The sequence below is a fragment of the Homarus americanus genome, unplaced genomic scaffold, assembly GCF_018991925.1.
Source record: "Homarus americanus isolate GMGI-L3 unplaced genomic scaffold, GMGI_Hamer_2.0 scaffold39155, whole genome shotgun sequence".
Lineage (NCBI taxonomy): Eukaryota > Metazoa > Arthropoda > Malacostraca > Decapoda > Nephropidae > Homarus > Homarus americanus.
In genome coordinates this window covers 1,948,359-1,975,446 of record NW_024737042.1, presented here as the reverse complement: position 1 = coordinate 1,975,446, position 27,088 = coordinate 1,948,359, and the positions used below count along the sequence as shown (strand labels likewise).

Sequence of the window (27,088 nt, the reverse complement as noted above, 5' to 3'; positions counted from 1 at the left end):
ATGTACAGTATGTCCTTGGTTAACGTTGTGGTTCCCTTCCTGAAAACTGCGAACATTAACGGAATCAATTTTCCCCATAAGGTGTAGATAAAATACGGGAGTTACGTTCCCCAGCCTCCTTTTGCCCCATAAAAAACATTACATATACACAAATTCAATGGAATTTTTTATAGAAAATAGTATGTATTATACATCCCAAAAGATAAATAAACTAAATCATTTTGTATTGTATTTACTGATGGGCGGATGTAGGGCGTGTGTGTGGATGGGTAGTGGAGAGGAGGTGGAGGGTGGTGAGTCACTGAGACCCGGAGGGTGGCTCCTCCTCCTGCTCTAACTGGTGTGAGAGAGGGTGATGCGCCGTACAAGGTAGTCCTTGAAGACCTTATACTGGATTGACGGGACATTGTCTGAATCATTGGTATCTAAAGAGTAGCGACGTTATAACAAAACAATGTTGTTGGGGGCAATGTTAAACGAGGACTTGCTGTAATTTCAATTTCACAATGTCTTGGTATATCACCACCATGGTGGAATTTGGAGGAGGTATCAACCACCTAAATATAATTTCAACTTCTAAGTGGTTTGGTATTAAATATTTTACAGTCCTTTCTGTTGTAAAATATGTAATTGTAAACTGTATAAATAAGGGCATTTATTATGACCCATCCATCTCCCTTGTTTGTCAAGTTGATGTTAGTGAAGGGGCAAGAAAATTAATCATTTGGGAGCTGTATTCCATTGATTGGTTTAACTTTACCATAACAAGGATTTATAACATATAATATATAACTTGGCAGAAGATCTTTATAAAGTGCCTGAGACTGATTTTATATTAGTAATTTTATAGGTGATGGAAAATGTAAATATTTGGTGAGATCTGGTAATGAAATTGGGTGAAAATGTGGTTGGATGCTGTGAAATTCTCAGGTGTCAAGCTGGAAAGGCAAAAATATATTTCATTGATGTCAGTTGTTACTCACTATATGTTGATGTACAGTATTGCCAAGATGGAAATTTTTTTTACAAGGTATAAGCAAAGTATAATATCAAATAAAAGCTTTAGTCTTAACACATTTCAATCATCTCTCTTTCACAATATGTTAAGCCGTCAAATTAACGGTTTGGTCACGTCCACCATTCACACTGTTAAAGCATTTATGATGTTTATATGATGCTAGGGAAAGTGCTAAATTCTTCCCAAGCACCTTTCCAACCGTTGGTGTACCAGAGCCTTAATTAGGACTTAAAAACATGAATTATCAACCATAGCAGTAGTCAATACTTATATTAAATTACTCTTGTTTGCAGGAAGTGGTATTGACGGCATAATCTGAGGTGTTGAAACCAGGCAAATATCTGATTGGGTGTGTTGGAATAAAGATGAAGCTGCTCTAATATTTCCAATGGTGCATCCCTCAGTTAAGAGAAGCTGATTCACTTTTTGAAGGCCTACCTATGTGATATCACTTGTTATTCACTCCCTGTTGGTGCTACATCATCAAAATGGAATTTGGCTAAGGTGTCGCCTAATTAAAAACTGAAGTCTCGTGTCAGACATTTTGTGTCACGTTCATGCCATCCCCTTCTGTTTTGTCACATGTAAAATACAAATTTAGCACAGAACCATTTTATTTTGCCTCACCAATCTGCCACACCTCAACATCTTTGTGATGTCTAGATGGTGCCAATGGAGGGGCTAGAAAATTAGTTCTTAGGAAGCAGTATTCCTTCAGTTGGTATGACTGTGCCGTAACTAGGACTAACTATTGAAATAATATGAACCATAGCAGTAGATAGTACAGTATGCAGGAAGGAAATTTTAAGGCATAACCTCTCGGTCAATTATAATTAAATCGAGAAATAAACTTGCTTCAGTAGCGTCAGACTTGCAAGTGTCTTCACTGTAAAAATAAAACTATTCCTCGGTTTCAACAGCATCTCTCGGGTGAGATAGACAAGTAGACACCCATTTTGTAGGCTCAGCTTTGTGATGTCAATTGTTACTAATTACCTGTTGTTCCTACATTATCTGAATGTAATTTACAGAAGGGCCCAGAAATTGAAACTGGTCATAGAATTTTTTTGTTACCTCTCTTCTGTTTTACCTTAAGTGAAAAGATGAAATTTGCATTGATCACTCTAATTTATTTTGCCTCACCAATCCGCCACACCTCAACATCTTGGTGATGTCTAGATGGTGCCAATGAAGGTGCTAGAAAATTAGTTCTTAGGAAGCTGTATTTCATGTTGGTTTAACTGTGCCGTAACTAGGACTAACAAACAGAAATATGGAGCATAGTAATTTTTGTATATGGTAATCAGACAGTGGTTCATATAAATTTAATATTGCTTTGTCACTGCAGAAGATGTCTGTTGGAATTTTAACCCCTTGGTATGTTCAGATGAAATTGGTCAAATGTATGTTTGGGTCCTGGCAGACTGGTAATTGTCTTTGATGCTAGACAGGTGAGTCTAGTCTTTATTGCCTTCAATATTTCTCTCGGGTAAGATAGAGAGGTAGATACATTTTTTTATCCACTCTTTGTATCTATCTGTACCTGCTGCCTATTGATGCAGCATCATATAAATGAAATTTGGAAAGGTTGATGTCAAATTAAATTGCTTTGTTTGATACATGTAAATTAAAATGTGTTTTAGTTTTTCCTATCCATTGTGCCACTTTATTTATTTATTTTTACAAATAGAAATCACAGGAGGAAGCCAACAGGCAAGTGTTATGAAACCTTTTCATTTGCCAAAGATTGAGGATGTTTAGGATTTTACTGGTGGAGGTTATGTAGCAGGGAAAAATACTTTTGAGGCAGGGAGTTTTATAGTGGTAGTCTGAGTTTAAATGGGTTTTGGTAGGTTGAGACTGCAAAGTGGAATTTCACCAGAAAACTTCAGGTCCCTGTCAGATGCCCTTGTAGGCTGATAGAGGATGCAGGGTGGTGGCACTAGTGACTGTAGCTCATCAGTACTGACTGCAAGTACAGTTCTGTATACATAAAATGAGGAAAGTGATCAGATTTAAAATTTTCAATCAAAATGCATGTTTGAAGTGTTTTGGTAAAGTTTTCATTGCAAGGAATAAAATGCTTGCACTGATACCGGCATACGGTGAAACGTTCATGAACTTATGTCATCCATAGACAAAGTGCTTAACATTAAGTTTGTCTGTCATAACTTTACAGAAAATCAAAAGTCATTAGGTCTTGCTTTCTGATGTAAAATAGGATTTCAAGGTCGGTGCTCTACTTGTACAATTGTATTGTGCTTTAATTAATTCCATACTCATATGCAATCCTTCAAATGATTTCATCTTTATGCATTTAAGTACATCATCTTGCCTGTAATGTCAGTGTAAATTGCTTCCCAAAGCTTAAGCAACTTTAAGAGATCATACGTGTATGATCACGTATTCTTACAATTTTAGTGCAGAATATTACGTAATAAACACCTTAACAAACCACATCTAATAATGACCTTTAAGTTTGTCTTGTAAACATCCTGCCAAATATAGTCACACCCTAACTGGCTCCTGATCACAGAACTATTGGCCATTATAAGGTGCTCTCAGGCCGAGACAGGATACAAGACCGCTGATGATTGGAATCTCGGCAGTGACATACAAAGCTGACCACCAGTTGATGCTTCCATTTGTCAGTATCAGTTATGCTGCAATAGAGAACATAAGTGACCCCTTTGAAACTGTAGCTTTAATCTTATTTCTTTACAGCGACTTTAGTCACATGCCTTTTGATTAACTTCTCGTTTCATGATTAATAAGACCTGTATCCTGGATTGCGGGTACAGGTATTACAAAACCTGTTGATCATAAGGGAGGGATTGATCCTTAAATTGCTTTTTATACTGTACTGTAGTAGGAAGCTCAGATTTTCACTTCCTCCCAGTGGAGTACAACAGGAAAGGCCATTGTATTTTGGTTGGCTATTTTCTATGATCAATTGGAAATGGAAATTGGTTAGCTAAAGTGACTACAGTATTTAAAAGCTCCAAGTCTTTCTAACCTTGAATGTTAATATCCTCATGGCCATTGCAACTATAAGTGACCACTTTGGGGGAAAGATGATGGCCTGTGTGGGATCCTCCATCATTCTTAAGTTTTGTCTTGGCTTATTGTCTACAGCTTATTTTCATTTTGCATTACAATGTAGGGAACTGGAAACTATGACCACTTGTGTTTGAAGCACTTGACATTAGACAAATTGATTAGGATATGTGTTTTTCATCGGTTTTATAATTCGCAATGTCTGTATGAGTCTCTCTCTCGGTCTGTCAAGATGCCTATGTCCTTCGAGTTATCTACAGGGGCCAGGATGTTATATGCCCTTTGGGAATCAGTGGATTGGAATATGGTTGGCAGGATAGCATCATCAGTGTTTTTATTAGGCTGAGACAAAGTGCTCTCATGATACTTCAACTATATATTTTTTTTTCATCATAAATTAATATATGGTGGGTCACTTGAATTATTTACTGTACTTGTATACAGTACTTTCGTTTTCACTAAAGCTATTCAAACTGTTAGTCTTTATTATGCACCATGGTAAACTATTATATGAATAACAGTAAATTTAATTAATAATCTAATTAACATAATAATGTTGTAACTACAGAGAATAGTAACAAACTAGATTCAAATTTATCCTTTCCATCCCTTATCAAATTAATAGCCCCACGAGCATATTGGTCTGTTCTATGTTATGACCTTTACTGTCCAGTGTGAATAAAGGGGAAGCATGAGTACCATGAAGAAACCTGTGATTTCCGACATATTATCTAAACTGGAATCTCATCTAATATATAATTAACCTAAAGTTATACACACAAGTATTTAAATTGCTCTCTAAATTCAAAATTAAAATAGTGTAAAATGTGGATAGTAACATGAACTTGAACAGCATAAAATCTTGGTATACAGTATACTATTAAAAGTTGTCTTGTCCATAAAATCTTAATTATGCAGTACAATACTACAGTTGCATTAGGAGATATTAAGGTCATAGTCTATTGCTTATGACTTGAAGGTTCTTCTATATAAGATTAGTTTTATCAATTACTTCAATATCCTTATTGTTGTTAATTTGTTTACAGTACAGTATGGGTGAGGTTTAAAAAACAAAATACTCTTATGGTGGCAATTTGCAAAATTTCTGCCATGACTTCAACACATGCTGATCTATATGAACATGAGAATTCATTTTTAGTTCATGTTAACTAAAACTGTCCATTCAACATCTTGAGGTCAAAGATATATTCTGCCAAAGCAGCAGCAGCCTCATCATTCTCCTGATTCAAATGCAGGTCAGCATAGGTTTTTACAGCTCCCTGAAGTTTGCGAACACCATTGTGCTGCTCATCTAGGATGGGATTTGTGAATACATCGGCTCCATGGTAGTCTTCACCACACTCTTTCACCACATTGTATATCAAGTTAGTCACCTGAAAATGTAATAATTCAATGAATTATTGACACTTAATGAATGTTAGTACAGTACAGGGTATGTGGTAATTATGCTCTTTCAGGACCATAGATGTTATATACATAATTTATAAACAGTAAGTCCTCGTTTAACGTTTCGTTAAAACGTCGCTACTCTTCAGATACCAAAAAGTTGGTTAACGTCTCAATATAATGTCGTTTTTAGCGTCGCCACAGACTACTTTTTATGGGGAATGTAATAATAATTTACTGTAAGTAAAATTAATACAATTTGTAATAAAAACGTACGTAAATGCTTATTGCATTATGGATGCCCATACGTCTGACAACACCTTATTGTTTACTGCCTGTGTGACATGCTTAGTGGATGCTATTGTTCTCCCTAGATTTATATACAGTACAGTATTTACATATCAGCTCACCTCACAATGTAAGTGTTACATCTATTTATTACTGTGTAATTTACTTTATTATTACTGTATGTACTGTACAGTCAACCCTCGCTTTACGCGGTCCCACTACACGTTTACGCGGTACCCTGCCGAAACCAGAATGCTCACTTTCCCGCGGTGTGTGTACCCTTTTACACGGAGAGCGGCGCGAGCAGGGTGCGCACAAGGTCGCCCAGTCATCAAAACATTACCGAGTTCTTCACCCACCACAACCGGCCCAAGTCAGTGATAATGATAGTGAGGATATGGACTTTGAGAGGTTTGACAAAGAGGTCCTGCAAGCCTCTGTGGTGGATAGTGATACAGGTGAGGGCCAATAATCTGCCCTCTGCCTCGGAACCAACCCCCCATCCCCGTGTGCCCAGCCATCTTTTCTACTAATGTAAGTGTTAAAAAACCTAATATTGATATTTCTCTTAATTATTAATTGTGTGTGCATACCATCATAAAATTAAGAAGTTATTTTTACTACAACGTAGGTATTGTGTCTGAAAAAGTGGAGTTTGGGGGTCGGCCTGGTCTCTATTTCAATTAATCCCATATGTTATGTTGTTCACTTTACGCGTTTCTCACTTTACGTGGGCCGCCGTGGGTTGAATTGACCGCGTAAAGTGAGGGTTCACTGTACATTTAAAAATCATTTGTTTGCACAGTAATTATAAATAGAATATTTAATGTGGCAACCAAAGTGATGTTTCGAAACCAATCTCATTTCGGATTCATTCCCAATTCGAATAATTTCATTTATTTTTGGGAAAAAATACAAATTATATTGTATTTTTCTGTTATTGAAGATGTTGTGATAATTATGATGACTCAAACACCATAAGAGGCCAATCATAGAATATAATAGTATTGAATCAGTAAATAAACCTGGCAAATGTGATAATGTTCAGTTCCCTTCGCCACCCCCAACCTGTTTACATACCAGTGTCTTAGCTCTTGGTAGGCCTACAGCATATCGGATTAGACCACTGTACAATATTCAATTCGCAAGTTTTTCTTTTCATAAGCATTTCTTTAATTTTACCCATTTCTTAAAACCCTCTAGTATTCCCGATAAAGACAATGTGTACGGTACTCTACATACAAAGTTCACATAAATGATTATAAGTGTAGGTAGCGAGGTGCAGCACACTGATACAATACGTATGAAGGCAGGATTCTGAATAAGACACATGCCATGCAACACCCACAACAGACGTTCAACCGCACATGCAAACACAAACTATCTGGAGTGATGCTGGATTTTCCGGACTTTTAAAATATATTTCTGGTGGATAGAGGGGCAGTCCTGAGCACCTGAGTCCGAAAAAAGTGAAATCTGGTGTATAATTTATATTATACATAACAATGAAACCAGTAAATATCACAAGGCATTGGACCTCACTCAATAATCTTATGATATAATGAAAATTTATCTATTTTTGTTCAAGTTCACAAGTCCAACTAACCTCAATTTCCATATTAAGGGCTTGCTCTAAGGCTGCTTTGTAAGGTCGAGTCTTTCCCACAAATGAAGTATTGAGCTGAAAGTCACAAAAACATTAGTGCACATTTTAGGGCAAATACATTGTATGACACATTACTAAGACATTTTAAGGAGTTGCTATTTAGTTATCTTTAAAGAAAGTAATACTAACCTCTTATAATTCTCACCATTCAGAGGAAGTAAAGGAAAATTATAAGCTTATTCAAATCTACTTGAAATTACCTCCTTGCTCAATGTCCTCTCCAAAGAGTAACACCCCCCCCCCTCCCCCCCCTCGGTCTGACACATTCATCCAGAAAACCAAATCCACTTCTGAAATTATCAAAATAATTTTCAACAACAGTTGTCACCTGTTCCTCTATCACTTTAATGTTACCCTAAGCTTCTGACCTCACTGGAGGAGACATTGTGTCAAATTAGTTTCCAGGATTATCCAAGTGGTGTAGCCATGTCTGTTGCTTGCTGGGAATAGCCCTATGCCTCTGATGGCTGAGTTTGAGCAGGTGAAGGAGAATGTGAGGCTTGGAGAGTCTGGGTTGGACAATTCTGCCAAGCAGTGAAAAGCCAAGAAGAGGGGGCAACAGAAATTGTGATTAAGAAGACTAAAGCATTTAGCAGCTACCGGTAATTGTTCAAACCTTTTCAGTTTACTGGGGACAAATTGGACATAAGAGGGATATACTGTACTGTAGATAAGGTGGACACTGAAGGTTAAGACAGCCTTAATAGTTGGTGATTTGCAGGTTAGGTACATGGATTGCACCTTCTATAACAAGGATAAGAGTAGGAGGATGATAGTCTGTTTACCAAGACCTGGGTTGATTGTACTGAGCAACCCCATGCATCCTTTACAATGTGATGTGCAAAGCAATATAGGAACCTAAAAGGAAAATTATGATAAGCTCATGCTTGCCTTGGTAGACTTGGTTGCTGTGAATGGTAAAACAAAGTGTTCATAAAGAGAAAATGTGTAGTTTTCTCTTCGTGATAAGGTGTGGTAGATACACTCCAAAAAGTATTATTTTAATTTTGTCAGACAATATGACACGATGGGCGAAGGATTTTGACAACCCTACCACGACAACAGGAGTCAAGGTGTTCATTTTGAAATTCTTCGAACCCCTCCATAAAGATACTTTTTGGAGCAAGTGTACCTATTAATATCAAGTGATATGCCTGTTTGTCAAAGGAATTATATTTGGGCTGTGATGTAACAATGTCATGAGTTTCCCGCCACTTGAGAGTTCCTGCCAATTTTAAGCCAATAGTATGAAGGCCTTAGGCCTGTCTTCGACCAATGAGAAAGCCTATGAGGCGTGACCATGAAAGTTTTGGCGTCCCTTGTGGGCTCACTCAGTTTGAATAGGAGAGAGTGTGTTGGAACGTCTGTGGTGGCGACATGGCAGGTATTTTGGTGTATTCTTTTTGGTAAATCCTCAAGTTCCCACTTGTTGTGAGATACATGGTCCCCGTTTAACTAGCTAGGAAGATTGGTTCATTATTTTGAAGTGTAGCTGTTAAACCCTAATTCAATAAATACAGTAACTGTTAATAAGAGTCCTAATTCTTCCCTCCCTTATTAAGAAAGAGTGATGTATTATATATGTCTTGGTATTATGCAGTTATATAGTGAGTCCTAAATATATAATAACTATCCTATATTTCCCCTCTGAAGTATTGTAGCTTAGTTCCCCTAACTAGCCTCCCGGCCGAGTCTCCCCTGGCTGGTGCGTGTGTGGGAGGGCCAATTGTAAGCCTATATCACCAGCCAACCGCAACCTTAAACAATTACCTCCCTCACCCTCTCCACCTCTCACGAGTGTAACGAGAGAGAAAGAAGAATAAGTATATACTGTAAATAAATAAGTAAATAAACATAAAGAATTAAAAAGACAATGAAAGAGTAGAGCATTACATAAAATATATTACATTAAAGTAGGGACATCTAATCATATTTTGTTACAGTGAGGAATGATGTGATAGCAAGGATCTGCAGGTGAGGAATTCAACACATTGAAGTATGTTGTGTAGAAGGCTATGGGTGTTCAAATGTTGACACAGTCTGTGGCCAGGCTCAGGGTTATTGATGTTTTCATGTATTTTAGTTGTCCAAATTGCAGTCTTGTAAATACAATTGGTTGAGGTTAAGTCATTGGAAAATGGGCTCAGAATAGCCCTTGATGACAACCACAACTGTGTAATAATGGCTCTTAATTGCCTTTTCCCTGTATTTTTAGAGTAATACAGAGTTTATTAAAGGTTTTCATTGTGAAGTACAGTACTTATTCAGCATTTGAGAGAATTGACTTCTATTTCTTTACATGTGTTGCTTCCTCTACAGCTATAACCAATGGCCATTTTCCACACTTGCCTGGCTTAGCCACAGTTACCTGTTGGCAGCTAGCTTTCAATGCTGCAGTCACTTGCAGCCTCTCTTGTCAGGTTCTTATCTCCCTCCATGTCATTCTTGGCTTGCCCCTGGCTCTCCTCCCCTCCCCTCCACACATAATTATAGACTTAAGTATCTCTAGACTCAGTTGCTTTCATCCATTCTACAGTGATGAATTTATGACTGCTAAAGGTATATGAGGTGACATCTGTTTTAAGCTTATAAATAGCATTGAAGGTGTGTTGGAAAACAGCAGAAGGGGGAGGAACAGGAAGTCTTAGTAGCAAGAATTCTAAATGTATACTATTATTTCATGCAAGGATAGGAGGCTACCTCTTGAAAGCCCATCAGTAAGAATATACAGTACTTCAAATGTTGGTGGATGAAGCGTGGTCAAGAATAGATTTTCTTGCAATTTTGATGTTGGGGCATCTATACTATTGCTCCAGTTCTTGCCAGTGCATCAATCATTACTATACACCTGTACATCGAGCAGGGGGATTAAAGACATGAAGAAAGTAATAACCATCAATTTTCTTATTATGACTTAGGTGGAGTATATAACAGTGTTAGCTAGTTCTGGGGCCATGAATGGAGTCTGGGACCGGTTCATTGTAAAGAAGCACCCATGGATGAAGAAGTGGTAGTACAGTACAGGTATCCTTCGTTATCCGAATGTTCGGTATCCAAAAATTCATTAATCTGAAAATTTTATTCTTACACCTTTTTTTTTATACTGTATCTAAAAGTGATCCTCGCTTACCTAAAAAATGATCGGATCGCAATTTCAAAACAATCCCTATGGTGGTGCCCTGACTACCCTCCCATAAGTATTTAATGTATCAACTAGACAATATTTAACTGTATTTATTTTAGAAATTACCATACAGTAGGTAGGTTTGGTTTTCTTGTTCCTGCACCAATTTCATTATTTTTAGGTATAATATTGTTTTGTTTTGTTTTATCGTTGGGGAAGCCAACCTTATCTTTCTCATTTGTTCCGTAATTCGTTATCCAAATAGTTTTCAAGTAACCTAACCTATTTGGATAACGAGGGCTACCTGTTTATTGGTGTATGAGGGTGAGCTGGTGAGGAGAGGAAAGAGCAGGCTTTTAGAAGCAGAGTTTACGAGTGTGGATCATTGCCAGCTAAGCATGAGGTAAGTACCTCTCTTGCTCTCTTTGACTTCATTCTTTCAAAAAATTAATACTGTAGGTACCATATGAGTTACATCAGAACCAGGAGATAATTGAAAATTGTAATTGAAAATAGATTATATTTAAAGTACATAAAGGAGTGAACAACTAACCTGATTATTATTAAATGTGTAATTAGGAATGTTCAGCTTGATACCACGAGTGTTGAGGTAGTCCAACATTTGAATGGCATGACTTCGCTCCTCTGTTGCAGACTCCAGCAAAAATTTGGCAATACCCGGTCTATCCACAGCGTACTGCGCAAAGTATGCCCCCTATAAACAAAGAAATAATTAATGACTGACTACTACAACCATATACAAAATATGCTTGGCTTATTAGTATTAAGATTGCTCATTTTTCAAGACACAAGTATTATAAAGAAACGAGTCTTAATAGACAACAGTATTTGCCTGGATCAGGAGACTCGTATACAGTACTACTGACTATACAGTAGAGTATTTATAAGCCGAAAAATAACCCTTGATATTAATAATTTTCTGTTACAGAATATTGTATAGGGGTATCTTAAAATTAAATGAGAACTTGGAATATGGCAGTCATCAACCAAGGTTGAAGGCAAAGAGTCAAACCATCACACTAGTATGTGCTCTCCACAACCTTCATTAGCTTCAGTTATAAACCATAATTTCTTGGGTCAGTGCTCAGTTGAGATCAAGTGGCAGCTTTTCTGCTAGTCTATATCTCATAACAAGAGCAAAGTGCATCCCCTCGCCTTTGCACTCAAGACCAGCTGGGTTACTTCATAGCCTTACTGAGAAGAATGTAAGTTACATTGCAGTATTATAATGGAGGTTCCTGAAGGTCTGCAAAACCTTTAACTCTCATTAATTGCAAGAGGAAAAGGAGCAAACTGGTCATGAAGCTGTTAAGTATACAAGGTTACTTTACTTCTTATTACTGTAGCTACTTAACATAATCTCTAGCTTCCTAACTTCTTAAGAGAGCTTTTTTTCTTAAATAAATTAATAATCCTCTCTCCTATGATTTATCTGGCTTCTATAATTGCAAGACATGTACAAAGCATTGTCATCATGGATTGGGATTGATCCAGAAATCTCTCTTATATATCAGAGGTGAGCTGTTGATTCGACTTATCCACCCTCCTCCCTGAAATGTTAAAAGGTGTGGCTAAATATAAAGGAAGAGATGCCCCATTTTCTATGATTAGAACAAGTCAGGCATGATTTGTGCATGGGGACAATAACTTTGGTTCGCCACGTCTCAGCTAGCCGTTTGGGAGATTAGTCTATCCAGTGTTAGTAGTACAAGAGGAAACGGGACTGGGAAACCTGTGATGTTTGGTAGTGAGGGTCACACTGGATAACACCCATATCTCGTTACCACCTCAGAGTTAGGTGCCCATGTGCCAAGTTAGTATTATGTGGGGATTATAATGAAATTGACACCACTGATATCCAGGACCAGCTGTCACTATCACAAGTTGTGAACTTCCCCACACACGGTCAAAATACCCTTGACCTTATCTTAACTGACTTAGTGGACCTGTACCAGCCACCTCAACCAATGCCTCCTATCGGGTGTAGCACACACTTATCAGTGCTCTGGTCCCCAGCTGCCACTCCCACGCAAGTACAGAGACCCTACATCAAGACCTACAGGCCGATTACTGACTCTGCAGTGCGCCTCTTTGGGCAGTGGAGAGTTCACCATCCCTGGACTGAAGTACTTAGGGTGGATGACGTGGAAACCAAATGGAAAAATTATACCAACACCACCATGGAAGTTCACCACCACTTCTTCCCCGAGAAGTCCGTCAGATCTCACCCAGCTGACTTGTCCTGGATCACACCTTGGATCAAAAGACTTATGCAACAGAGAGACAGAGCCTTTTATCTCAATGACCACATCCGCTACAGGTCCCTTCGCAACCGAGTCATCCGCGAAATACGTACTGCAAAGAAGTCTCACTACCCAAACAAATTGCAACACCTGAAGCAGTCCAACATCAGTCAATGGTATGGTAAGCTTAAAGAACTCAGTGGACTAAACAATATGACACACCCCCTCCCCTTCCTTAGCCATCTCACTAATGTTGACGCAGCTGAGCAATCAAATAACCATTTCGCTCCTATATGCCAGACGCTCACCCAGCTTGACACAACCACTCTCCCTGCTTACCTACCAGCCCCCTTTCCCACTGACTTAGTAGAAGAATTTGAAGTTGCAAAACGTCTGGACAAACTAAAATTAAAACGCACTACCACCCCCATTGACTTACCAATGAAACTCTTTCAGGAGTTCTCCCCGGAGCTTACTAAACCCCTATGCTCCATCATCAATGCTTCTCTCAGTCAAGCCAGATGCCCAACTGACTGGAAGACCTCTTATGTATCACCAGTGCCCAAGTCAACCAGCCCACAATCCTTAAATCAGCTACGACCTATTGCAATCACCCCAATACCCAGCCTAATCTGTGAAAGTTTTGTGTTCAACTGGGCTTATGCTGATATTACAGGAGTCGTAGACCCTCAGCAGTTTGGCAATATGAAAACTTCCTCCACCACTCACTGTCTTGTCAGCTTTCTCGATTACATATACAGCCATCTCGAGAAACGAAAAACGTCTGTAGCTGTCGCCTTCATTGATTTCACTAAAGCATTTGACCTAGTCGACCACAATTTAATCATCAACAAAGCTATTGACCTCGGGCTTTGGAGAAGTCTTATACCATGGCTTACAGACTTCCTCAGTGACCGACGCCAAGCTGTACGCTTCCGAGGGGCTGTCTCCACCTTTCAATCACTCACCTGTGGCGTGCCCCAAGGCACCAAGATGGGACCACTCTGCTTCCTTATGCTTATCAATGATGCCCTAAGAGAAACCCCTGCTCGCTGGAAATATGTCGACGACTCCACTGTTGGGATCAGCGTCAACAATTCTGCTCCTGACTATACCGCCCTTCAGGATTTATTGAACAGTCTCCAAAACTGGGCCACCAACAACCACGTCACCATCAACCATACCAAGACCTTGGTTATGCACATCAACCTCTCCTCCGACGTTGTCCCACCCCCTTTCCATTACTTTAGGTCCCAACACACTCCAGGTTGTAGATTCCACTAAGCTCCACTGCGTCACCATAGACAACAAACTAAATTGGAAACCACACATCAGTGAAGTTGTCAAGTCCTCCAGTTTCCGTTTCCACCTCCTCCGCCGACTCAAGTCCCTCGGAGTTCCTGCACCCGAGCTCCTCAGTGTTTACATTCACACTTCCCAAGCTCACCTATGCCTCCCCCACCTGGTCTTCCTCCCTAAATGCCACACAACGTAAACACCTAGAAAAAGTGCAAAAGAGGGCATGCAAGATTATTCTCTCCCCTTCCTACTCCACATATCAAGAAGCGCTCAACACACTGACCCTTTCGACTCTCACTGACCATCACCACGACCTCATCTTCAAATTTGGTAAGAAGCTTTTGCACCATCCTCGACACCGGCTCCTACTACCACCTGAGATCCCTAGCCCGAGAATTGCTGTTCGACACCACAACCGCATCCAGCCCATACTTGCACGAACTGATCGCTATAAGAACAGCCCAGTCCCAACCATTGTAAAAATTATCAATAACTTGTAATAAACCAGTGTATTCACTCCCAGTAAATCCTACTTCTTGCACTACTACCCGGAAGTTATTATATATCTTATTTGTATCACTTATGTTACTTGTATATTATTTGTAAATCGAAACCCATTCCCCAATTATGTAACTGTATATTTTCAGCCTTCTGGCTGCTATGCTCTTTCAATAAACAGTTAATTATTATTATTATTATTATTATATCACTTCGATAACCTTTTCTGTTATGAATGATAAATCAAGACATAGATGGAAAGTTATCTCTGCAGGAATAGTCTACAGTATGATTATGAGGGACTTGAAAACATAAAGTTCTTATGATCCTAGTTAGCAAGCTCTGAAATCACAAGTTATCTGCTCATCTTTTCTGACTTTTTTCTCTACTATACTGTATTGTACTGATCTTGTCTCATCAATTCATTACAATATATATTATTCTTACCATATACATGTACCCAAAGGCTGCATTCAGTTCATGTTGTATTTGGCCCTTAACAGCAACTGCACACTTGGAGGTGTAGCATACTGTCTTTGGGAAGCCTATGAAGACATAATTTATTAGCAAAGTAATGACACACCTTTCATATACAGTATTTTATTTCAGTCCAATATTAGCAATCGAGCATTCTAAACTATGTCAACCCCTATGCTGTGGCTCGAGTTAAAAAAAAAAATAATACAATAAAAACCTTAATATCTTCCTGTTGAATCTAGGACTAAGCACATTTCTAGGACTTACTGTTCCATTGTACAACACTGTCATAGCCCACAACACTATGAGTACTTCAACATTATAACAGTTTGAATTCATGGCAAATGCACCCATAGATATTCAATTGTTTTTTCTGCATTTTTGATCCCTATAATGGTGTTTAACAAGCATTCAAAATCTAGAAAGGACCTAATATAAATGTATAAGCTAACCTGTGAAGATGTAAGAATTGTTATGGTGCTGTGGTACAGGAAACTACTTAATTGTGTAACTAATAACCACTGATCACCTTCCATACCTCTATATACTGTATGCAGTACAGTACATACAGTATATAATACAGGTATGCTCCTGTTCACTTGTTTTTAACCTTTTCAGTGCTTATTATTTTTTTAAATAAATGCATAGTAATCATCTGGCATTAGCCTGTATAAAATATCAAAGTGCCTAGAGCACAAAGTGTTAACTGGAAAAGCTGGAATTTTGTTTGCCCTCTCTTTGAGTTTTATGATTTTGAATCACATTTTGATTTGCTTTATAAAAATAAGTTTAGCATTTTTGACATGTTTACCTCTCACTTTTAAAAACATAAGTGCTGAAGAAAACATGAAACATTAAACTGCCTGTATTACAATTTTAAAGGAATGCACGACATATCTGTCAACACAAAGCCTAATTTGAAAACAAAAATATTTAAGCCTTGGAATTAGATAAAATATCTTTTATTTTTTTATAGTTAATTTTCAATCAGTAAACCAGACATTTCCTTTGTTTTCTAAATAATAGCTGTCTTACAGGGGAGCATTCTTTGTTGCAACGAGCTAATTCAATTTTTTTTCTAGCCTTGAGTAAGGCAAACTCATTTATTACATGATATTAACAGTGTATAGTGTCACCTGAAAAACAAAGAAATAATCCATGCAGTAGGTATACTGTCCCTCTATTTTATGACCACCAAGAAATGAACGAACAACTCCAAATCAAAAAGTAAAAATGGGTCGGTTAATCTAATGAATGTCACTCGAGGCGGTTGCCCCCCCCCCCACTGGTTGTTGCAGGACCACCTGACTACTAATGGGCATCTTGAAGCATCTTGCTAGTGCTTTTCAAGAACTACCTGTGAGGGGGAAGAATCAGAGCAGCCATACTGTAAATGGACAGACAGACATACAATAGGAGGATTATTGCCTCTGGGATCTATCCCTGGTCCAATCCTCTGGTATGTTTTCTTAGTTGACCTGTTTCAACAATGAATACAAGTATGATCTTATGCAAGTGACTGTATTCTCATTCACAGAGATGGGAACATTCAGCATGTAGCCAGACACATCATTCAACATGTCACAACTAAGCACACATGGAGCCTCCACTAATAGGTGAAATTCACTCCAGACAAGATGCAGGCAATGGTAATATCTCCTTCACCACAGCTACAGCTATCATGTTGTACAGAAGCCACTTCTGCAGAGCGATGATCCTACTTCTTGACCACATATCAGTCTCAGGATTCAAACAGGTAAGGAGTCAAGGTGTATAAGTATTGCACAGTACATTCACAATGTTGGCATTATGCTCTCAACCATGGTCTCAGCCCTGTGCCAGATGGCTTACTTCCTCTTTTGTTTTTTAATTGAACCACAAAATTGTTTGTTTCTTGATCCTTAGAGCTTGTTCTCAAGTTCCTTAAATCCATTGGGAACTTGCTCGAGGGAGAACTAGAGTTGGTCTCCATGAAAGTGTTGATCTGGACAGCTACAGCATCAACTAGAATGGGATCTAGTTTCATCTTTGGACCTTCCTTAAGTTAGGTTAGCCTTAGACTGATGTTTAAATCCTTTCTAAGATTGAGACTCCTACTTTTTGGCATATAAGAAAAGTAGATCTCATTATTCTTTATACACATTTAATTATCCCTTTTGCATATCTTGACATGAATTGCATCAAATCATTGGGTAGTACAGCTGCTCCCCGACTTACGACAGGGTTAGGGACCCAAATACAGGTCGAAAGTCGAAAATGCTTAAATAATACATAGAAAATCTAAAATGGGTGTCTCTTTTTCTTCTCAGCACCACAAAACTCTCACTTTTAAGCTTGCCAGCCATTTTAAAGTGAATTACAAACGAAAATGTTGTCAGTACAAAGAGCAATCACTGACGCTGGGACTCGAATATACATAATTTGACAAAATTTTGGCATGACTGAGGCGGTCGTAAGTCGAGTAGGTCGTAAGTTGGGGAGTAGCTGTACTATTTGCGTCAGTGACGTGAATCACATCAAATTAAAAAAAAAATTGCCCACAAAGAATTTTCAAGATAATTGCATAAATTTTTTAGCGTCATAGATGAAAGCATTACCCTGGTATATTGCAAGGAAAGCTTCCAGAAAGTACCAAGGTGTGGGTGGGTGCTGTCCATCAGTTTCCTCCCATCAGCCTTGCTGGTAGGTCGCTTTTGTCCCTTTAACTCCTCTCTGACCCTTCCCACTATTACTCATATCAAAATTCCTAAGTCACTGTTGGAAATCTCATAAAATTCCACTTCTATTACTGATACACTCAGTATGTTTGTGAGAAGATATCCAAGATTTTCAGAGTGAAAAAATATATTCATGAAGGTCAGCTGGACAGATGCTTGTTTAATGGAAATTGCCAATGACAGACAAGGAAGAGCTTCATTGCAAAAAAGTCTGTGGCACAAAGACCCAATTACTTCTTAACCTTGAGAACTTTTTTAAGCAGGAGAGTTATACTTTTAAGTGATACTATTTAAAAAATAAGCTGTAGTGTCACATCAGCATTAGGGGTTAGCCAGAGTTAATTGTATTAAGTGTGTCATGAGTGCCAACATCAGTGTCAGAAGTTAGCCAAGGTTGCAACAAACAGGGAGGGACTACCGCCTGGGAAGATATTGGAAGCATAATGTGTTGTCTAATGGTAGACCCTGCTACCATATGGCATCACAAAAATTGGGACCAAGTCCCAGGTTGCTGATCTGACTTTCTGCCTCATTTACATGTAATTGCAGGGTTTCAATTGTTTCTCTTTCTTTAACAACACAAAATACATACTGTAATCATTTCTCACTATTGATTTTTTTTTTTATTTATGGGACTTTATTATTATTATTATTATAATTATTATTATATTATACAGTATTATATTTTTATTTAATATTTTGTTATCATTTTTATTTTTTATTTATTTTTATTATTATTATTATTATTATTATTATTATTATTATTATTATTATTATTATTATATTTTTGCCCCAGGCAAAAAATAAAAAATATCTATAAAATATATGAGTTTTCTTGGCCCAACTACTGCTGTAGATTGGGAAACACAGGATCAATCTTTAATTTATCTCACATACCAGAACATTGACAAAAAGACTTGTGAAATACATTACCAAAAATTAACATATTGTACAATGTTATTAAATTTAATCAATCCAAGAAACCAGAAAATTAAAACTTACTTCCAGAAGGCTGGCAATTGAAGTCTTCTTCGGCAGCCACGTACCCTGTTAAAAAGAATACTATGTTAACCATTTACTAAGAGCAAAGTCAACCTGGCTCAAAGGTTGGGATGATCTCTAGACCACAAAGTTTCCTCTCTCAAACTTTAAATGGACAGTCTGTGGAAGTTGATGCATTTCAGCCAAGTATACAGGTCCCTATCTGGTATAATTCAGATGATTATATTTCATGTAGTAAGAAGCATCATGCTGAAAGACTGATGATGGAGGTCCCAAAGACCATCACACTGAGCTCTAGTAAATATTAACACAAAAGACACCATCCCCATACGTCTGCCAGAAAGACGAGTTAACATTTGTTGATCCACATTTCACATACTGTACTGTCATAATTAACATACAGTACAGTATTAAATTAAAAAAAAAAACCCTGAAACCAAAAATGAAACCACAGATGAAATTAACCTATTTACCTAATGGCCCCCCACTAGAGGTGACCATGCCAAGGAGGCCAGTGGTTTGTGTAGGACCCCTCCATTGTTCCTGATTTTGTCAAGGGATTTTTTGAAGCCCAGTACTGTTCTTGATTCCACAACTTGGGCTGGTAAATTATTCCATAGGTCTATCACCTCTGTGAAAAATGATTTTCTTATGTTCGTTCTGCATGATAACTTGGCGAGCTTATAGTTATATCCTCTCGTTGATGGTGTGTGACATCACAAAGAAATGGCCTGGGTTCACATTTTCCATCCCTTTCAGGATTTTGAATGGTTCCATAATATCTGCCATATTAATAATTAATGGTTTATTGAAAAAGTTCTGCAGCCTTGGTTCACGTAAGGCGGTTATTGTAAGGCGTTTCAGATGCACGGAATAGCTAACGCATTAGCTATTCTGTCTGCGCAGATGCTGCTTTAGAGTTGTATGCATGGAACGCTCAGAGGGAAAAGCTAACACCTCGATCAGGAGTTAGCCTTGAGCAACACCCAAGCGGCCCAAATAGCTAACAACCAATCAGCGATTTCTCCCACTGAAAATACGCGGATCATGGCCGCTTATGGAGAAGATTTTGATTAATATTGAAGACTTGGGAGCATGTATGATAATAAAAAAAGCTGTGATATAATAATAAAAACAATGGTATATTGGATAGGACCGAAAGCAAAGTGCATGGCGTTAAAGAATTGAAAAGGATTGCATCTAGTTGAAACCAGTTTTGGCTCCGCCCATTTTTAAGTGGGCACTGTCTGATTTCATTTGCCGTTAGTGACCTTGGTGTAATAATATTGATAATTACCCAAATATGATTGAAACCTTAATATCATTACTCATAAGATACTTTAAATAAAGGTGAACAAGTTGATTACAGTTCTGTAAGTGCAAAAATTAAGACTTAAACGAACCTGAAATTCGCCGTATTTCGTTTAAACGAACCTGAAATTCGCCGTATTTCGTTTATAAATACAGTATGTGAATACCTAGCCTCGAGAGACATGGTCTTTGGATAGTGTGGTTTCAGGCTCCCACTCCGGAGTCCGGACCAACCAACTTTACAACTGGCCAGATTTTTTGTGTTATTCTTATTTATTGTTAATTGATTGACTTTTTTTTCCCTTTTTGTCTTTCTTTCCATAATTTTCTATATATTTTCTTCTCTATTTCTTTCCGTATTGTGTCCAAATAACAGTTCTCCTAATTTTATTATTTCTGAAGACCGTGTTGTACATCCAGTGTGACCCTACCAAACACCACAGGGTTTCCGGTCCCTGGTTTCCTCCTGTATTAACACTGGATGAACCGCCCAAACGGCTAATAAGCTGGTAAGTGGGGAATATGAAAAAAAAAAAGTTATTAAAAAAAGCAGTACGTCGTATTTTTTAATGATAGTCTGGGAAAGCTAATGCGTTAGCTATTCCATGCATCTTAAAACGCCTGTAGTCTATTACCATTTCAAGGAACATGAAAAAGTTTGTCAGATTGGATTTTCTTTCCATGAAACCGCGATGCATTGGTCAGGTGTTGGATAATGGTGTACCTCAAAATTTTCTCAAAGAGTTTGCATATACAGTATGTGCTGTTAGGCTGATCGACTTGTAGTTTCTTGCTGCACTTTTCCTACCGTTCTTGTATACTGGGGTGATGTTGACTAATTTCCAGTCCCTAGGAACTTTACCTTGGTCCATGATAGTACACGAGATTAACATTATTTAGGGTTATTTAATAAAATTTGGCAAAACAAGGTCAAAGGTCACATAAGATGACCATTTATATCAATAAAAAATTGCTCAAATTGATTACTATATTGATTTTATTAGTAGTTTGTCATCAATTAAAAGATGTATGAAAAAAAGGAGGTTATTTTTAACTGAAACAAACAAAACATTTACAGTATTATTGTTGTATACACTAGAAAAAATTAGTCTCATGTCGTGGTTATTTTAGCTTCGGAATTTAGTGATCAAGAAGGCATTTTTCAACTAGGTATTCATCATCAGTGGCTTCAGCATACCCAAGATATCGCTTGTAACAAGAAATGCCTCTTGCAATTTATATAGAAAGACTCCTTTTCCAAAATTCAGTCCTGTCCGTAAGATTTCACTTTTACTTTTATCCTCTTCGCCACTGATTGGCTTGTTAGCCACTTGGGTGATCGGTCACGTCTCTTTTCATTTATATTCTTCACCAAAAGATCGGCTCGCTAGCCGCCCGGGCGATCGGTCACGTGTTCTTTACTTCTTTTTAACACCCCCGTGCTTTTGATTGACTGCACAATCTTTAAGCCTTTAGGAATAGTTTACTTACTACAGTTAAGTTAGCCATAAAATCTCTAAGGGAATATTACAGCTTCAACCATAAAACAAGGATTCTTAAATACTGTACTGTACTTGAATTGCCAGCTGTCTCCAGCAGTGTTTGAAGAATCTTGAACGAGACTGTACATAACACCTATTAAGCAGGTACATAAATATAGTACTGTATTGTACTGTGAAGAAAAAATAATAATAGTCCAATAGTGAAAATGTGTTCAAGAGGCCTTGTACTGTATTAACTCTATGGAAAAAAATCACTAGGTTAATAACTGATTACAATTACAATTTTGTACATTGGAATTCCCGTTACGTACGGTATATATTTATCACAATCTAATGATCTAATTTTCGAGCAAGAAGAAAACTTGTTTTGTTTTTCACACAACTGCTGGATAAATATTTGCATCATATTCTGCACATTTAAAGTATAATTTTTACAGTCGTCAGTGGAGTGTACAGTATTATATAATGGATGTTGGTAGGTATTAATAATTACTGCACACAGCAATAACGCCCATGCCTCAACTGCGGTCGTGTTTACGAAACCTTGGGTCGGATGTGAGAAGGGTCATTGTTATTTGGATACTTGCAAGAGGGGTGTGGTTATTTAACCCTTTGGATGCGACATGCGGGTAAACCCGCCCAAAATATTATATTAATTAAATGCGACAAGCGGGGATATCCCACGGCCTTGAAAAAACTTCCCCAAATGAGACGACATGCGGACATATTATGTATTGAGGTATAGGAGTATTTCCTGAATGCAATATAGCATATTTTTGTACTATTTTGTTTGATATTATCTGAATATGTAATACATATCTAAATTTGCTGTTTAGTAACCAAATTGATTAAATTTATTTGCCACATACCAGACATTGATTTATACCAATTTCCTGCATTTTTGGGTATAAATGTCATTTTTTCTCTAAAATGTGCACACATATGTGAATTTTTGTTCCAGATTTGGAAAATATACTAAAAGTTCTCTAGGAAAAACATATAGAAAATGTGATTATATGAAATTCATTTTTGGCAGGATAATTGACACTTTTCAGGAACCGGCGCGAAATTTAATTACGCACCTAAAGAGTTAAGCTAGGCAAGACCTTAGAGCCAGCCAGGTGAGGGTGCAGGGAGAGGATGTTTTTGAAGAATCCAAGTGGTGTGAAATAAATTAAAGGGGAGGGGAAGACTTCCTTATTGGTGGGTGTATCTACAAATCCCCAAACTGTGGCCCACTAAATCAAAGGAACTTAAGAGCCTTAACAGACAACGCAGCGATGCTTAACCCTAGCCACCTTCTTATCATGGGGGACTCCGACTATGGTGACATCGACTGGAGAAATGAGTTCATGCCAAATGACTTAAATAACCCTGCTACTCTTTTTGTAGAAACTCTGAGAGAGAATTTTCTGTTCCAACATGTTAAGGACCCAACGCATTACAGAGGGGAGCAAATATCCAAGTCACTGGAGCTCATTATAACAAACAAGGGGGTTATGGTGGCCAAGGTGGAACATGTAGCCTCCATTGGCACCAGCCACCATGTAATGTTGTCTTTCAAATTTAACTGTTGCTTGGTTCACGACAAAACCAGGCCAAGGTGGAAATATTATAATAGAAATTACGACAGGATGAGGGAGGAGATGAGGGGTATCCACTGGGCTGACTCACAAAGGTATAAGAATGCAGACACTACGCTGAATACCATAGCCAGTAAAGTGAACCATTTGATCAAAAAATATATACCCAAGACCAAACCCAGTGCCTCTAAGAATACAAGACCACTACACATGAACCATGCGGCGGTCGACAAAGTTAAGAAGCAAACCCAGGCATGGGTTAGGTCAAACGATGAGCAGGACAGGAGGATGAAGACAAGATCCAGGAACGCAGCAAAGTAGAAGGGCTGAAAAGGAGTTCCAGAGGCTGGTTGCAAACGAGGTCAAGTCAAACCCATAGGCATTTAACTGCTCTGTAAAGTCAAAATTAAAATCTCAAGTAGGAGTATCGGACCTGAGGTTTGAAGATGGTACTTACGCAGATTCTTACCAGGACAAAGTGGAGGCATTGAACAGTTTCTTTTCCTTGGTGTTCACAAGTGACGATGTGAACAATCTTCCTGCGTTTGAGGAGACGGTTCGACACAGCACTGAGCCACATTGTATTCACAGAAGAGGTTATAAGAAATAAATTGTCAAAGCTAAAGGTCCATAAGAGTCCCGGCCCTGACATGGTGCATCCCAGAGTGCTCAGAGAGTTGTGCAACGAGCTTGCCGAGCTCCTGAAGATCTTGTTCTGTAAATGCCTGGATGAGCAAAAGGTCCCCAGTGATTAGAAAATGGCTATGTGAGTCCTATCTTCAAGAAGGCCGATCGTCATTCCATGAATAACTATAAACCAGCGACCCTGATCGGCATAGTATGTAAAGTACTTGAAAGCATTATCAGAGATGCGGCGATGGAACATCTACTACAAAACAACCTTGTAAAGGATTGCCAACACGGTTTTATGCCGGGACACACTCCTGTTTAACACAATTACTCATGGTACTGGATGTTTGGACCCAAATTCTGGAACAGGGTGTTAATATCGACAATATATACCTAGATTTTGCCAAGGCTTTCGACAGCGTTGCCCATGAAAGGCTAAAAATCAAACTGGAAGGGTACGGGTTTTGGAGAAGTGTCCTAGCGTGGATCGGAGACTTTCTCCATGATAGCAAGCAGTGTGTGGTGATTAATGGCACGAAATCGTCATGTATACCGGTCACAAGTGGGGTACCACAGGGCAGTGTATTGGGCCCACTGTTGTTTGTTTGCTTCATACAGCAATTGACATGCCAGAAGCTGTAAATTCCTCCATACAAATGTTTGCGGATGATGTCAAGTTATTTCGGGAAATTAAGAAGCAAGCAAATTGTGAAGAGCTGCAGAAGGATCTCTGTGAACTTAAAAAATGCTCAAAGAAATGGCTGCTAAGATTCAATGTTATGAAATGTAAGGCTGCACCTGGGACGTACTAACGATAAGGGGGCGTATCATATGTCCCAATGGGACGAAGAAACTGCATTAATTGAGACTGAATGCGAAAAGGACCTCGGTGTGTATGGTGACAATGAATTGAAGTTCTCGGGCCTTTGTGAGAAGAAGGTGAATCGGGCAACTAAATTATTAGGTCTTATAAGAAAGTCGTTCAGATATCTAAATGGTCTGTCCCTCGTAACGATCTTGAAGAGAAAGATGCTTCCCCCGCCTGGTCCCCGAGATATGCTAGGGACTGTCAGTCGATTGAAAATGTCCAAAGGAGGGCCACCAAGCTGGTGCCAGCACTTCGGTACCTCAGCTACCCTGAGAGATTAGAGCGCCTGCAACTGCCTAGCTTATACAGCAGACGGATAAGGGGGACCTAATTGAGGTGTCCTTACCTGGCGCTGGCAGAAGCTTTGCCCACAAGGGGTCACAGCTCAAGGTTGAAGAAGCAGTAAGTCCAGAAAACTGTGAGGGGTAACTTTTTTGGAGTGAGAGTTGTGAACTGTGGAACAATCTGCCAGAGAGTGTTGCGATGGCACCGAGTGTGAGCTCTTTCAAAAGCAGACTTGACAAGCACTGGAGCAGGTTCAGATACATTCAGGAGCCTGTGCATGCCCAGTACTTGCCAACAGTGCGTAACAGAGACGTGACCAATCGCCCAAGCGGCTAACAAGCAGATCAGTGGTGAAGAGAGTAAAAGTAAAAAGTGTGACCCGTCCTAACATTGCAGTTTTCTCCGTTTTACTACTCCGGTTTCCCCCAACTGTGCCAATACTAACACTGGACACTACGGGTAGGGTAGGTCGTGACAATGAACAGACAGATTGCCCAATTGCTAGAAAGCTGATAAGTGGTGGAAATTATGAGTATTTCTGTTTGGGGGCTAGCAGCAGATTTTAATAAAAATTGGTAAACTAGTACAGTTTTTTAAGCTGATTCCAAACATGACAAAATTTTTGGAGAAATAACAAATAAAAAAGTTACAGCATATTTAAATCATGTCTTCTCCAATCGTCACTGGATAGTGGTCATTGCTGCAGTGCAAACCTGGAGGAATAAATGGAGAAAGTTAGGTTTTTGGAATCGGTGTAAAAAACTGCATTAGTATACCGATTTTCATTAAAATCTGCTGCTAGACCCCAAATGGAAAATTTCCCCACTTAAATATGCTTTACTTTATACTTTTATCCTCTTCGCCACTGATCTGTTCGTTAGCCGCTTGGGCGATCAGTCACGTCTCCGATACGCACTGTTGGCAGATACTGGACATGCACCGGCTCCTGAATATATCGGAACCTGCCCCAGTGTTGGTCAAGTCTGGCCTTGAATGAGCTCTCAGTTGGTGCCGTCACAGCACTCTCCAGCAGATCGTTTCAAGAGTTCACAACTCTCACTCCGAAGAAGTTTGCCCTCACAGTTTTCTGCACTTGTGGCTTCTTCAACCTTGAGCTGTGACACCTTATGGGGTGGACGTCCGCCAGCTCCAGGTATGTACATTTGACCGAGTAGTGCCCCCCCGAGATGTTTATACACTTTGATTAGGTCGCCCTTCGCCTGTCTGTAGTATAAGCTAGGTAGTTGCAGGCGCCCCAATCTCTGAGTAACTGAGGTTCCACCATTCTGGTGGCTCTCTATTAGACATTTTCAATCAATTGACAATCTCTAGCATATCTCGGGGACCAGACGGAGTGACAATACTCCAGACGGGGAAGCACCTCACTCTTGAAGAGCATGACGAGTGACTGACCATCTAGATAACTAGACGACCTTATAAGACTTAATAGTTTCGCTGTCTGATTCACCTTCTCACAATGGCCCGAGAATTTAAGTTCATTGTCGACATGCACACCCAGGTCCTTTTCACATTCGGTTTCAATTAAGGCAGTTTCTACGTCTTCTTGGGGACATGTAACTTTTTTGTTTTTAATTTCTACCAATATTAAAAGTTAGTTTTGGAATCAACGTAAAGAACTGTACTGTTACAGTGTACCAATTTTCATTGAAATCCGCTGCTTGCCCCCAAACAGAAAATTTCCGAAATTATATATTAAAAAAATTATATATATATATATATATATATATATATATATATATATATATATATATATATATATATATATATATACTCACCTAAGACCAAAAGCACTGCCAAAACAAGGCGAACCATGATGGCACTGTGGTTGTAGTTGTCTTGTTAAAAATAATAAGCAGAGTATGCTGGGTCCAGTAGTGTCTTCTTGATCTGCTTCTCAGCGCAGTGTTGGACACGTTAGCTAACCCTGTTGGTATCTGATTGGTCAGTGATCGTGATATGTCGATGATAAGAGATAATGTAAGTAAGGGGATCGTAGAGATGGCTACGGCACTACACTGAATGCGCGATAGCTCTTCTCTGACTAAGTGAATACGATACTGAGCGTTGGGAG

The 27,088-nt window shown here is 38.7% G+C and overlaps 2 protein-coding genes across 8 annotated transcripts in view; one reads left to right on the top strand and one right to left on the bottom strand.

The window, feature by feature from the left end:
- Positions 1–18,304, top strand: part of LOC121872563 — a 36,062-nt gene extending 17,758 nt beyond the window's left edge. For 5 of the 7 annotated variants that reach the window (XR_006090117.1, XR_006090118.1, XR_006090122.1 and 2 more), the window contains one exon: positions 1,312–4,485. The gene's annotated coding sequence lies outside the window, so the exon portion shown is untranslated. Of the gene's footprint in view, positions 1–1,311; positions 4,486–16,635 lie in introns of those variants that run through there. The other 2 variants (XR_006090121.1, XR_006090119.1) reach the window with 2 other exon arrangements.
- LOC121872562 (ferritin subunit-like) lies at positions 4,437–27,088 on the bottom strand. The gene is made up of 6 exons (XM_042375372.1): positions 26,793–27,088; positions 18,818–18,862; positions 15,069–15,166; positions 11,114–11,275; positions 7,377–7,451; positions 4,437–5,469 (listed from the first exon to the last, which is right to left on the bottom strand). The coding sequence occupies exons 1-6, from the start codon at positions 26,827–26,829 to the stop codon at positions 5,245–5,247; spliced, it is 642 nt and encodes a 213-aa protein (XP_042231306.1). The 5' UTR covers positions 26,830–27,088; the 3' UTR covers positions 4,437–5,244.